Source organism: Phoca vitulina, unplaced genomic scaffold (assembly GCF_004348235.1).
Source record: "Phoca vitulina isolate PV1807 unplaced genomic scaffold, GSC_HSeal_1.0 scaffold18, whole genome shotgun sequence".
NCBI classification, from domain to species: domain Eukaryota; kingdom Metazoa; phylum Chordata; class Mammalia; order Carnivora; family Phocidae; genus Phoca; species Phoca vitulina.
In genome coordinates, this window is record NW_022589721.1 from 1011618 (window position 1) to 1026626 (window position 15009).

The 15009-nt window shown below is 36.4% G+C and overlaps 1 protein-coding gene across 1 annotated transcript in view; it reads right to left on the minus strand.

Annotated features, from left to right (window-relative positions):
* The window catches only part of UBR5 (ubiquitin protein ligase E3 component n-recognin 5), a 137372-nt gene that overhangs the window by 36562 nt on the left and 85801 nt on the right, over positions 1–15009 (minus strand). Inside the window, exons 21-32 of the mRNA XM_032415892.1 lie at positions 14311–14521; positions 13204–13330; positions 9056–9207; positions 8532–8627; positions 8068–8191; positions 4453–4550; positions 3474–3622; positions 2866–2957; positions 1621–1767; positions 1407–1525; positions 1200–1326; positions 981–1110 (exon numbers count right to left, since the gene is read on the minus strand). Coding sequence (XP_032271783.1) covers positions 981–1110; positions 1200–1326; positions 1407–1525; positions 1621–1767; positions 2866–2957; positions 3474–3622; positions 4453–4550; positions 8068–8191; positions 8532–8627; positions 9056–9207; positions 13204–13330; positions 14311–14521 — 1572 coding nt within the window. The remainder of the gene's footprint in view (positions 1–980; positions 1111–1199; positions 1327–1406; positions 1526–1620; positions 1768–2865; positions 2958–3473; positions 3623–4452; positions 4551–8067; positions 8192–8531; positions 8628–9055; positions 9208–13203; positions 13331–14310; positions 14522–15009) is intronic.

A 15009-nucleotide genomic window follows, 5' to 3' on the forward strand; every position in this document is an offset into this window, starting at 1 on the left:
AATCTCAAAATAAATTTAACCAAAACATTTCTAATGTCAGTGATTAATTTATGCCACATGCTTACCATGTCTCTGACCTACATTGGGTCTCAAATGTCTGATTTCCCTTTTTAGTCTTATAGTCCTGTGTATATCAATATTTAGAAGAAAAATAAAATCTAAGAAAATATATTTTACTCACTATAGGGTACATATTGAAAAAGCAAAGTAGATTCAAATATTTATATTAATAAATTCAAAATCCCATCCCTCTCGTATTGTTACTTCCTCATCTCATTTCTATGCATGGTCTATCATATACATATTAATTACAGAGAACATCCAATTTCACGTTATTTGGGGTTTTTTTTTTTTTAGTGTTACTTAAAATAACTTTTATTTCTAAATTGCTACATTACATTTCAACAGTGGCTGGGCTATAATTTGATTCAATAATCCACTATTAGTGGATCCATCAAGTATTTCATCTTTTATTATTCTGTGACATGATTTTTTCTTTCTCATATCAAAAATTATTTATGATAAGTGCTGAGGGCACTGATATTTTTATGGCTCGTGATATTACTGCCAAGTTGTTTTCTACAAGAATATCAAATGCAATGCCACCCCATCAGTGTCTGAAGTTGTTCTTTTTACCATAACCTCACCAGCACTAGGTTTTATGGTTTATATTCTTTTCTAATTTCACAGCAAAAAGGAGTACTTAACAAAAATTTGCACTGCATTACTATTAATTTTGAACACTGTTCCATACATTTGTATACTGTTGTCTTTTTACCACATTTTTGAATTTTTGTTTAGAATGAAAGGAGTTTCTGTTGTTAACGGAGTCATTTAAATCACCCCCAAAATTCCATGCCCCTTAGTGTACTGTTTAATTAAAGCTCATCAGTATTTAGGAGTTTGGGTGAATAAAATTATGGGAAACTAAGTCAGAAAACATTTTCATGTACTTGTATATAAACATCGAAAGAACTTACCAAAATATCTGCTGTACACTTGACTATAAGGCAATGAGTGAAACAGTCCAGCCGAATGGTGCCACTTTGCTGATTGAGGTAAACTTGCTCTTCTGGCAAAAGATGGCCTATCCTACTGCTGGCACTGAGACTTGAAGGGGAAGGAAAGACAATGCACTGTAGTCACCTATATTAACATGGGAAATACATAAATTTAAAACGTTTTTAATGAATACATACGGGTCTTTATTCTCCTGTGACCCAAACATAATCATAGATTTCAAAGCATTCCAGTCCTGTAGAACACGCTCCAATGCAAGCTGGGCAAACCTTGGGGGCTCTAAATCATGATCAGGCATATCTGAATCTAAAAAGAGAGAGAACTAGTGAGTAAGAGAGAAAAATGTAATGCTTTTCACATGCGTCTTCACTGTCAGACTCACCCACCTTCAGGACTGGCTGTTTTTCGGTTACGGTCCTCCCTGATCCGAGGAGGTCTGTACTGGCAGTGCTCTACCGTCTGCCTCGCGACCGTCTGCACTAAAAACAGCAAGAGGTGCTCTCCCCTGCAAAGTGGAACACCGTCGTGAGCAGGGAGACGGGGAGGGCTACTTAGATGTGCTGTGCTATTTCAATTTATGTCCTAAAAAATCCCACTTGCCTGCTGTTTGGCAGAGTGACCAGGTTAGTAGCAGTGAGCAGGCGATAAAGGAGATCAAGACGAGCAGACTTCTGTCCAGCAATTAGAGTTTTACATTTACATTTTTCCCAACAATCACAATAGGCTGTTGGTGATGTCCGTTTGAGTCTAGAAAGAATTCACACACAAGTATAAAAACTGAAATTTAAAAAAAACCACAGAGATCTCTATTGAAATTATGGAAGTATAACTTAGTGACACCAGATAGAACCCGTTAGTTTTTAAATGCAAAGTGTAATTCTTAAAGCATACTTAATTAGAAGGATTACTTAGTGGCATGAAGTCGATAAAGCAACTCTCATGAGAAGAGGGATCTTGTAATGACTTGGGTATAGTCACCTCCCTTGGAATGTCTTCCTTAATTCCCCATAGCCCCCATTCAGTGTAGATGGTCCTTCTATGGGCATCTAATAAACCCTAAAACCCTTAGGGGCAGGTGTTTCTTGCTTGTGTCCTCTCAAAGGACCCTGTTAGGACAAGGACTCTCTTGTCCACCACCCCCCAAGCACCTAGTGTGTGAAAGCACCTAGTAAGCAATCCATGAATAAACAGATTATCACTTTTAGCACAATAAACAGTTTAAAATAAGGAAAACAAACATATTAGCCAAAGTTCTTTTAATAAAAATCCTAAATAAGTACCAATGCAATATCTATAAACATTTTCTACTTGTCCTATATATTTCAAAGCAAAAAAGATGGCTTTTTACAAACCACTTCTCTGTTACCCATAACATCTACACGTATCTGTAGCACAGGTACAGCTGATGTCCCTGCTGAGACTCTGAGGCCCTGCAAATGTTCATGCTGGAATATTTTACTGCTGCTTAAGTCCGCGAAAATTAACAAACTAGCCATGGTAACTCTATTGCTGGATGCAAGGTTATTACATTCACTTTAAGGAGTGAATAAACATACACCATGGTTCACTTAATACCCGCAGTGACGTCCTGCTAGCAGACCCTACTACAGGGGCCTGAGACTTTGGCTGGAGAATACAGACAAAAGCAAATGAAAAACATTTCAAAGTACATTCTCAATCAACAACCCTATTTTAATACATAAAGTAGTTTAAAGAGAACAACTTGACAAAACCTCATGCTTCCTTAATTAAGAAACAGAACATTATACTGTTAAAGATTATTTTAATACAGCAATATGAGTCTAAGCAATTTATAATATTAAAGAAAACTAGAATTGTACTCACTTGCAATCATGACCTTTATGACAAACCCTTGCACATTCTGTACAACAACAGAGTGACTCCAGCAAGCCACAAGTTCGACACTCAAAAATATCCTAAAATTTGAAGGATTTATTTTTTTAAAGAAGAATATATGTACATCTCATCATCATAATCATTTCTGGTATTTTCTGAAACAAGTCAATCACAACGAAAACAGAGCAAAACTAATGTGCTCTGTAAACAAAGAGTAATAAACGGGTACCACGAATACACATTTTATAATATTATATAAGTAGACATCAAATATTACCAGTAGGGCAAAAATAACTCATATCATCCCCCCAAAAAGGTATGATAGTTATAAAATCTATATCAAGAGCCATGGATCAGATTACACTAGAGTGAAGATTTCTAATTTTTGAGGTATCGCCTAACTAATTTAACGATCACCTCCTTTGCCTCACGTATTTAGGAATTAAATAAAAATTAATTTTTATAACTTAGAATAAAAGGAAATACTACAGTTAGAATTCCAGAGCTAAGAACTATAATGCAGTGATGGTGAAAGGAGAAAAAGGAAAAGAATACCTGAAGACAGCATAAATACAGGGAAATAAAAAATAGCTTACCTGGTTAATGTGCTCTGCTCCAGTCCATGTAAAACTGCAGGTATCATTACAACATAACACATATAAGGGTGAGTCATCAGGGTTGGTACCTGATGGGCAAACCATTCCCATAAATACATCTTCCTCTTTTTCACTTGAGGATACTTCAGCTAAAAAGATTAAGAACACAGTAGTTCAGGTATCACGAAAGGCCTTAATCACAGCCATCTACTACTTTACTCAAATGCAAAAGCGCTAACATTTACACAGTATAAATAAAAAACTACTATATATTAATTTTAAAAATTGATATACAAGTCAATGTGCAAGAAATTCAGTCAATTCCCGTACAAAGAAAAAGCAAAGTGTAATTATATCATAACCACATGACAACAATACACCACACATCAGCTGAATACATAGCTCGACATTAGTAAAGTTCTAGCTCTATTTAACAAACTACAATCACAAAAATTTTATAGCCAGTATTTTAAACTATGTTAGTCTTTTATTTTTTATTTTATTTTATTTTTTTAACTATGTTAGTCTTTTAAAGGCTGGACGGCAGGAACTGATATTCCTTACTGCATTCTATTAAGCAGGAATTACAAGTCAGAAGGAGGAACAGTAAGACATCTGGCCTATTATTTCTATAAAATTTTATCACTACCACCAATTAACCACTGACAAGTTCTATCAGTAATCCATCTTTATTTTCAAAATATTGGTCGCTACATTATCCACTATGCAATTTTTTTTTTAATTTAAAAAATTATACCAGCTTTTTTGGTGGAAAGCTAGAAGACACAATACTTGGAAAAAATGCAAACATATGAATTTTACACACAAATGCACATGCACAAAAGAATAAGCTGATAGTTTCTACTCAATTATATCATTTCAAGACACAGAAATTAGGTTTGAATAATATTACATATGTAGAAGAGAATCTATTCAAATTAAAAAATAAGCAACTCTTTTAGGACCTGAAATGAATTACCTTTTGCAATTTTCTGGGCTGTTTCTAAGATGGTAATTGCAGCAGGATAAGCTCGGCCACTTACAGCTGACATAAACGGGGTCATCCCTCTTGCATCCCTAAAATGAGAACAATTATACATAAAAATATTAATAATCAGGGGCGCCTAGGTGGCTCAGTCGGTTAAGCGTCTGCCTTCGGCTCAGGTCATGGTCCCAGGGTCCTGGGATCGAGCCCCACATCGGGCTCCCTGCTCATCGGGGAGCCTGCTTCTCCCTCTCCCTCTGCTGCTCCCCCTGCTTGTGTTCTCTCTCTCAATCACTCTCTCTCAAATAAATAAAATCTTAAAAAAAAAAAAAAAATATTTTCCTCCTTGATAAAAGAAATGGATGTTCATGATGAAACAAAAAAGTAGTTCTGCTGTATTAAATAATAATGTCCTACCAGTCAAAGAAAATCACTGGTGGTATTTTCTAGTTTCCTACTATCTCATTTAAGAAAGAAAGCCACCTCTCTAAGAATCCTTGTCCCTCTCAAACCATGCTCTCCTTTCTTGGCCTTAGTGACACTAAAGAATAGGTCATCAAGGGCTCTAGAGTCAAACTAATATTTTCTAGATGTGGGGATAGTAATAGCCTCTATCTCATACAACTATGATGAGGATTAAATCACTTATTACCTTAAAAGCTTTTAACACAATGCTTAGCAAATAAAATGTATTCAATAAATGTTACTTGTTATTATTATGTATTTTCTCTTAAAAAATGTACTTTCGATATTCTTCCCTGAATTTCTATTCCCTCCTGGATCCCACATTTCCCAAAATTTAGTCCTCAACCACCTGTGCTTCCCTCTCTGATCCACCAAAGCAAGTACCCCTTCTATGATGCTAACACAGTACCAACATCTGCACTTGCTTACTTGGTAAGTCTACTTAGGATTTCCCAGTGATACCTCACATTCAACATGTCTAACAACTAGAATCACCTTTCTCCCCAAACCTGCTCTCTACCTGACTTAGGTCAGCCAACAGCATCACTGTTTCTAGGAACTAAGATAAAAAACTGGGATTCTTCATGAAGTCTTCCCTTCTAAATCAATTTTTTGCTCTTGCATCTAATCCTTCTTTTCCATTTTCCAGTTCGGTTTATTGTAACACACATACTAAAGGCGACAGGTGGACGTAAAAACCAAAGCCTCAACTCCAGTCTCTACTCTTGCCTATTTAATCATTTTTTATGCAACCATCACATTATTATTCTTATAAACCCACTTTGATAATATTAGTCTAACCAAAACCATTATTCTGAGGGTTCAAGCCCAAAGAATAGAGAACAAAGTGGTGGCTTTAACCTAGTTTTTCACATTCACTGGCTACTGCTCTCTTCTAATCTTCCGCTTTCAATCAGGTGCATCACGGTTTCCTCAAGGATTCATACCTCTCCATTTCTATGTTGTTGCTCACTCTTCTCCCTACCTATTCCCCAAGCTTCATACGGTATACCTCTCTGCTCAGGTAAAAATGAGCTGGTTGAGAATGAAATCCTCTGCATCTTTACTAACCAGGATAATTTTACCAAAATTTACTTTCTTTAGCTTATATTATAAAAGCAAAATCCAACCACCCACACCTGGGACTGGAGGGAGGTGGGGGGGGGGGGAATCCTTAAATTGGAAATAATCAATTAATTCTCCTATATTAGAAATATAAAAAGGAAACAAAGGACCAATGTGAGAATTCCTACGCTTACCACCTAAAACGAAAAAGAACTTTGCCTTTCCTCCAATTTGTTTCAAAGCTGTCATCAATAATACAAGCTTATTAATAGAATGGCATATGGATTGTTTTCCCAGATAGGTTATGTATCTTCTCAGATAAAGGGTTGGGGGAGAGCAACTGCTGTTGAGGGCACTAAAATAAAGGACTGGTGAACTAGAAATGCACTGTAGAAATGCAAAACGGGTTAAAAAGAGCAAGGGGGGGCTGGGTGGCTCAGTTGGTTAAGCATCTGACTTCGGCTCAGGTCATGATCTCGGAGTTCTGGGATCAAGCCCCGTGTAGGGCTCCGTGCTCAGTGGGGGGAGCCTGCTTGTCCCTTTACCTCTCCCTCTGTGCCCCCCCACTCATGCACACTCTAATTAAAAAAAATTTTAAGACAGTGTATTTATTTATTTGTCAGAGACAGAGAGAATACACGAAGGGTGGGGGGCAGAGGGAGAGGGAGAAGCAGACTCCCCGCTGAGCAGGGAGCCCGATACGGGGCTCGATCCCAGGACACTGGGATCATGACCTGAGCCGAAGGCAGACACTTAACCAACTAAGCCACCTAGGCGTCCCTCTAATAAAAAAGAAAAGAAGAGAAAAGAAAAGAAAGAAAAGGAAAGAAAAAGAAAGGAAGGAAGGAAGGAAGGAAAAGAAAAGAAAAAGGAAGGAAGGAAGGAAGGAAAGAACATACAACAAATTTTTAGATAACACCAAATGCCGGAGGAAATGAGACAAAATAATATCCTTAAAAACACCATAAATAGAAACTAAAACTGATAAGTGAGAAAATAAAAAGAGAAAAAACTGATTTGTATATATATCATTTTTATCTATGCCTCAAACCACTAATAAATTAGTAAGCTGCTTCTGGAGTAATAATTTATTTCCAATTCAGTGACTTATTTTACTAGTGGGGCAGCCTTCATTAAAGTAATCAAAAGTTCATACATTGAGTCATTATGGCCTAAGGCCAATAAGCCTTAAACAAAAATTCCCTTGCCCTCAATAATGAAAAACTCAAAACACCTTCCTGTTCTTAAATAGGAAGAGGTAGCATAAGAGTGATGGCTGTGAGGCTCAATTCTGGAATCAAGAGAAAGACCACAGTTGGAATTCCAGCTGTGCCATGCACTAGCTTCGTGACCCTGGGCAGGTCAATTAACCTCTAAGACCATGACTTCAAATAGAAAATGGAACTACTATTACCTACTCCATGCTGCTATTGCTAGAAGGAGAAGAGTTAATACAAGTACAGTTTGGCACAGGTAAGAGCTAACTTTTATAAAAATGCTTATTATTATGAGTTTGTAAAGGAACATAAACAATCAGGCTGAAAGCAGAGCTATAATCTGTCAATGGCTAATGAGCATTTGCCACACAACACTTATCAAAAACTCTGCATCGTCTCATTGCGATTTTGCAAGCCAAAAAAGATGTCCAAAGAAACCATCAGAATCATCCACAGAGTTTTAGAATACAGATTCCAGGCCCCATCCCAGACCTACTCAGTCATACTTCTAGTGCAAAGCTTGGGGACAAATCTGTGTCATTTTTAAAGTTCTCCAGGTGACAGTGATAGAATTTATGAATTCACATTTGAGAATAACTATACTGTGATCTTTTAAACACATATATGTATCTCCTAATCGAGCTCCATAAAATTGGTTTGTATTTATTTAGTGTACATTGAATTATACCAAGAAAGGCCTTTCACTGAAGAGAGCTTGGTTAATTACAGAGGGAATACAATGCTAGATCCTGATTATTTTAAATTCACATAGGTAACTGTTGTCCATACATTGCAAGATCAACTTAAATAGTAAAAGGAGCTAAGCTAAATCTTTGTATCAAAAGTATATTAAACTTCTTACTTGGCAGAGAGGAGTTCTCGTAAATAGGGCTGCAATACAACACTGTCGCATAACAATTTTAATATAAAATGAGCATTGGCCTTTCGATCCTTGGATTCTACTACAGATGGCTCTGTGGAAGGACCTGTAATTAAGCAGATCCATTTGGTGACAAGAGTAAACAAGGCAGAGTAAAAGAATATTCTGGAGTAACATACCAAGTATCTATTAAATAAGCACCCGAAAAATATTCTACTATCAGTAATAAATTAATCATGTCATTATAGAGAATTTAAACACATTAACACATTTTACAACTCCCAACTGATGAAATGTATGTTCATACACATCACAATCTCACTGACATAATGGAGGATCTAATTCAGAGAATTAGATGTTTCTCAAGGCAAGGGAGTCCCCTCGAGAGAAGTGTGGACCTGGAGAAACCCGAACGCCCAGGCAGGTAAAACGGTACAGATTCTCACCGGGAATGGTGGAGGTGCTTGGTCCTTGACCGGTGCCAGTCGCGGCTGTGGTAAGAGATCCCACAGCAGGGGCCAGGATAAAATCAATGTCACCATCTTTCAGTAAACAGAACAGCAGGATGTACATCATTATAGGCAACATATCCCTAACATGTTCTCTTAACTGGCCTTAAGGCTTTTCTCTGCAAGCCAAAGGTCAAACTGGACAGAGATTTAAGTGGAAATTTGTTTCCCGAACTATAAGAGAAGGAATCCACTAGACCAATTATTGACTTCTTGTGAAGTATTACTAATTAGCTTCTTGCCAGTATGGAAATATATATTTCAATGAAATAGCTTCTAGAATTTTAAGTTTTAAGTTATATACCCCCAAACCAAATCTCTACAACTAAATTAGTTACAGTTTGCTCATTATACTACTTTTAAATACTTCAGATTTCTAAATAACCCATTAAAATGTTCAATTTCCTTTCTTTTAGGACCTTGTTTTTTTGTTAAACACTAAATAAAATAACAGATCTTACCAGGATCCATCGCAGGAGGGTCAGGAACCCAACTAGGGGGGGCTATGGGGGGTGAAACTGGATCCTGGTGGTCACTGGATGAAGCTCCAGCTTCATGTCTACCCAAACCAGCCGCTCTCAACGAACGTCTCATCATTTCCCGTAATCTCAAACTAGAAGAACATGGACAAAATTGGAGCTCACTACCATGGCTAAATGTGATGAAAAGGTGCACAGAACTTCTCATCAGAGATCAAAGTTTGTTCTATAAGCAAATACTCCAGGCAAGGGAAGTGAAGTACAAATGCCAATTCTGGAATCACAGAGTAAAGTCAGTGAGGGATAGAAATGAAACTGGGGGCACCCAGTTCAGCACTAAAACCACTATATTAAGCTCCCACACAAACTTAAGCACAGGGAACAAAACTTGCAGTAAAGATTAGAAAATAATCTTTCATACAGTTAAGGTAAATGAACAGCTGAATGTTAAGACAAAAAAAATTTCTGTCCCCTGTTTATAATCAGTAAGAATTAAGTTTAATAATAGACATCAGCAAACATACTGATTAGCACAAAACCGATATTGTTAACTCACTAAATAAAATCCCTTTGCTGTGATCTCAAAAGCAATTGAACTAATGTCCACACAATGAGTAGTTTTAAAACAAAGACCAATTTAGATTTTTTATACCAAAAAAAAAAAAAAAAAAAAGTTTTTTTTAACAGTACAACTTGCATCCCAAGGAAATTAATGAAACTGGAGCTTGTAAAATGTGTTGTTAGATTAATGTCTGGGCGTGATGTTTTTTTTCTCCTGCTATACAAGAAAAAAAAAAAAATACTGCACAGGTGTGCACATCACTAAAAAGAAAAGGCAGCAATCACAAACACAGGCCTTGTTAGGGGAACTGCTAACTACCCGTATAAAATCTGTACCTCTGAACAAAAGCTTACAAAGCCTACAAAATTAACGTTACAAGCTAACGGCAATTAAGAGAGAGCACATAAGGCAAATCCCTTCCACCAGCCACAGTTTGAGAGTCTCTATATGAATAAAGACTAAAAATCCAATTATCAAAGGGCCAGGTACCACATAAGGGACTTCATTCTCCCATGCAGATTTAGTCCCAAAGACATGACATTTCTCTGATGTGAAAGACCTACCACCTTACCAGGTGAGCATTATATATCTACAAATAAGTAATTTATAAAGATTTTTATTAATGTTTGAATCTTCTAATTATAATTGTTGTGTAATCCGAGGGTAAATGTGGTTTTCCATATCGATACACTTTCCATTTATAAGGAATTCTTTTAAAAGCTTTTACAAAAATTTCTTTGAGAGGCTACTTTCAGGAACACATCTATTTTATAAAGCTTATGTATGATGATGTACCTCTAGGAACAGAAACATTCTTTGGAAGATTCTGCAAAGTAAATTTTAATGTCTCAATATATTAGTTATTATAGTATTCACTATCAAAAATTACCTACAGTTAATGTTTTTTTATGGTATCGATGTCTCCCCTCTCCCAATTTAGAAATCTGAGTTTAAGAGTTTTCAGAATATGGAGGGGAGCAGGGCACAGGGATTCTTTCAGTCGAGGTCACTTCTCTGTCCGAAGACCTCACCCAGAGAGCAAGGCAGGCTCCTTACGAGGTAACAGCACACACCAGGGTGACTGTTCACACTGTGATGTTCCTAAATAATCTTAATTAAGCTCAACACAGACACTTGGTATCCTAGTGTATCTTACTCAAAACAGAGAGAGAGAGAGAGAGAGAGAGAGAGAATCAGTTTAGTGGGAGGCACTGCAAATAACCTGAAAATAAATGCATGTTCGGGGCCTATTAAAAAGGATGTTTACATCAGGGTCACAAACTCAATGCCTACTGGGCCCAGAAGGCAGTATCAAGTGAGGGAAGGGCAGTCGGCTCTAAGGAGTAGGGAGTAATGGCAAACTAGAGGCGTACATGCTTATCTAAAGGCATTCCAATTTTAAAGAAAAAAAATTTTCACAGTGCAGAGGCCAAAGAAAACATATGTGGGCTATTCTCCAACCTCTAGCTTAGAGTAGACTAACAATAAAATGAAGATAAACTGAGACCATAGTCTCATCTTGAACTTGCAAACTCCCAACTCTGTTGCTGTGATGTAGTCAATTCAATATTAAATGAGGGGGTCATTCCTTTGTCATTTTAAAAAATTGTCCTTAACCACTTTTCTTCATTAGGTCTTGGGAACATTTTTAAGTACAATGCCCAGCTCCTCATATAGATTCTTTAAAAACAAAAAACAAAAAACAAAAAAAAGAAAATTATTCTTCAAGATGTTGTACACAATTCATGAAGATTCACCTGTATCCTCAGTGGCTGAGGACAATACTGAGGAGATACCACCTTGGCTGCTAAGATTCAGAGTTTTGACATTTCTTCGTATAGGCTTGCCTGGAGTCATCGTATTTTCTGACAATATGGAAGAATTCAAGGATGATGTAATTTCCTCTTTGTAAGCACGTTATATCCATGCTACAGAAGCCTTAGAATCCAGTCATGTTCAAACATACCACTGTGACAAAAAAGCGAAGGTCATGTGTCTTCCAGATTAACAATCTCTAGAGTACATACACCTGCAATCAGATGCATCAATCAAGCTTTCCACTAAATCTGCCCTTTGTACTCAGGAACTATGAGTCACATAATAAAACTTCTGAGTCAAATCATCATCTGAAGACATTTAACAGTACTCCATTCAATATTGAAATTGCATCAGTTTTGAGCTTACAGCTCATGAATCCCAGCCTGCATACTCATCAAGGGGCATCGCCTAGAAAATCCATTGTAGGCTAGAGGAGGGTTTCACTTCAATGAAGCAGAGTCTGTGGACTTCCTACTGCCCGGCGTGGATAATAAGACTCCTGTGCTTTCATCTGTTCAACCGGCAGCCCTGAGTTTGAACTGGTTAAGAGCACTGCAGTGAAATCTTCGGCAAATGCCTCAAAGGAGCTTACTCTGCAAATTATTTCTGTGAGCAACACATCACCCACTCTTGAAGCTCCTTTTAGTCTTTGCCTTCAAAATAATCCTTACATGAAAAAAAGATGGCAGCACTGGCATTGGACCAACCATATCAGAGTCCAACTTGATCTGCACCTGTATTTTCCCTGAGGAAATGAAATACCTGAAATAATTCAGAAACTAATTTCTTCATGAAGAATTTAAGTTGTATTCCATTTTAGACCAAACACTTTGTCTGCCTAGTGTAGTCCTAAACAAATAGCTGGTGATAATTTCCATTTTGTATAGTCTACATAAGGTCTTTGTACTGTTTTAAATTATAATTTGGTCACCCATAAATAGTTTGTGATAAATCTCACTTCAGGACATTTTTGAACCTGGGAAGCTATCAATTTTAGGAGAATCATTTTTAAAGGGAAAGCTGGATATGGAACAGAAAATAGGCAAAGAGAAGTCTTCATTTTAAGTAGACTTTACAAGCTATCACATTAGCACAGTGAGCAGTGCTTCCGTCAATGTTCTGTCAAGTGTCCAAGAACTCTGGCTCTCGTGTCTAATATAAACGTGCTTTTTCCTTCAGGAAAAAAAAACAAAAAACAAAAAACAAAACAACTATATCCTGAATTCTTTATATTCTTCATCTATTCAAACACCTAGTAATTTTTTATGTGTTATTAAGGTTTGTCCATCCCACAACCCAGAGAGCCTGAAAATTTAAAATAGCAACATTTACAATACACACCAGCCTTTCATTTCTTCCCAGATCATTAATACATCTGAGAAATTGACCTAAATAAGTAATCGGAAAATAAAAGATTGAAGTTCTTTCGATTATTGTTATTACTTGTTCTCCAACTAAAGAAAATAACTTCCTAGGAAACAAGAATGATAAACTTAAAACACATTCAAAGAACCAAGGTTGAACTACTTGTCTAAATTATCTCAAATTTTTGAAGCATCCTAGATCCTTCTGTTCTACACTTAAAATCTAATTAGATATTATCAGATCTTTTGCCCAGGGTGATATTGGAAGGAACAAAAACAAAGCAAAAGGACCCACCAATTCATGCATATGACAGGTAAGAGATAAATTTTTCTGTACTTGGATTCTGTTTCCGCCAATTAAACTTTCCTGGTAAAAATCACATTACCTTCGACTACTTGATGATCCAGCCCGATTACCTGGGCCATTACTTGAAACAACTGATATTGCATTTGCTATGGCCTCAACAGCAGAAAGCCTTTCTGCAAATGTATTTCTTTCAGAGCGCTCTGCTTCTGAAACATAAGAGAAGAAATTAGGATCAATTTAAATGCTAACTGCTATGTATTTTAGTGCTTTAATTTACATACTAGAGATAATGAATAGCTTAATTTTTTCCTCCTTGGAGCAACAGACACTTAAGACAGATTTAACTATGACCTTTAATATGTGAATTATTTCCTTATTCTGCCTTACTTTTCAACCCCTAAAGTGTAAAAAATAAGATTATTCATAAGTAGACTGAAATCTAGCTTTCACTACCAAGAAAGAAAAAGACCCACAATTCAGTACCTCAGTCTTTGCTTATATACTACTCATCCTCCTTTAACGACAAGGAAATAAAGGTTAGAAACTTGCAAACCAAAAAAAAAAAAAAAAAGAAAAAGAAAAAGAAAAAAAAAAGAAAGAAAAACCTGCAAAATCACTACTCAAAAATGTAGCTACCAGAGTATCATCGGCGGAATTTAGAATCAGGAAAAACATTATGAACCACACAACTGCACTTTAGGCTTGCAGATTTCCCCATTTAAGCAATTAAAACCTTTAGGGCAAAAAAGCGTGTTTTTCCAAAAACATCTCATAACTCACTAAGTTGTTTTTCCCTCTACATTCTGAAAATTGGGATAAAAGTTGCTTCAGTATAACTTGGCCTTAACTAGCTAAATAATTCTCACGGTAATAAAAGTCATCGGCTATTATAAAATCAGTAAATCTCATTAAGTATTAGACATATGGTTTATATGTATCAGATAATATAACTCAAGACAACAACACACTGATAAAAAGGTATCTGCTTATGTTACATACTCATCCTAACAAGAGGATAGACATCTTTACCTTCTAAGAATGTTGAAACTCCTAGGTTTTACAAAACAAAGAAAAAGTACACACAAATTCTTCATAGTGATTTCCTTTTCTTTCCTTTAATAGTTGCTATATTTTCAAAACTACCTAAAATTCCTTTTAAAGACCTTGTTATAGTTCTTATTCTCACCCTCTTCTTCTTTAGTTTCCTTATTGCTGGTTGGAAAACAAACTGATACACAAGCATGCAAAATATTTCGGTTTCCATCACATCTGTGGCTGATGAATGTCTGTAGCATCTGGAGATTCTGCTCTAAAACCACCGCTTGCTCAAGATTCATAAGATATTGTCGACAGGCCTCATAGTCACAGCGGAGAATGTGCTGCATTAAGGTTTGTTTCTGTGCTCAAACAAATTAGGGAAAAAACTTCAATGAATTTGAATAGCATATTACACATGTCAAAAATTCCTCATTTTATAATTTCACACAATAATATAATCAGTTCTGAAAGTAAGTAGAGACAAGGTAGCCTGTCAAAGGAGTTAAAATTAAGGGTACCCTTTAAGCACAGTATACAACTGACAGGAATAGAAAAGGGTGGATAAATTTTCTGTAAAGGACCAGTAAGTATTTTCAGCTTTTGCAACTAACTCAACTCTGGCTGTGGCAGGAAAGCCACCATATACAATACACAAATGAGTGACAGTGACTGGATCTGGCCTGCAGTTCAGTTTGCCAACTCCTGGTTTATATTAGATCTTATGTAACTATTGAATTAGAATCCTATTAGTATTGTTAATCAGTTAAGCAAAGGGTATACGTTCTATATATTTCATATAGGCTTACTCATACCCTCTTATGGTCATGAAAAGTTGTATCACATGTGG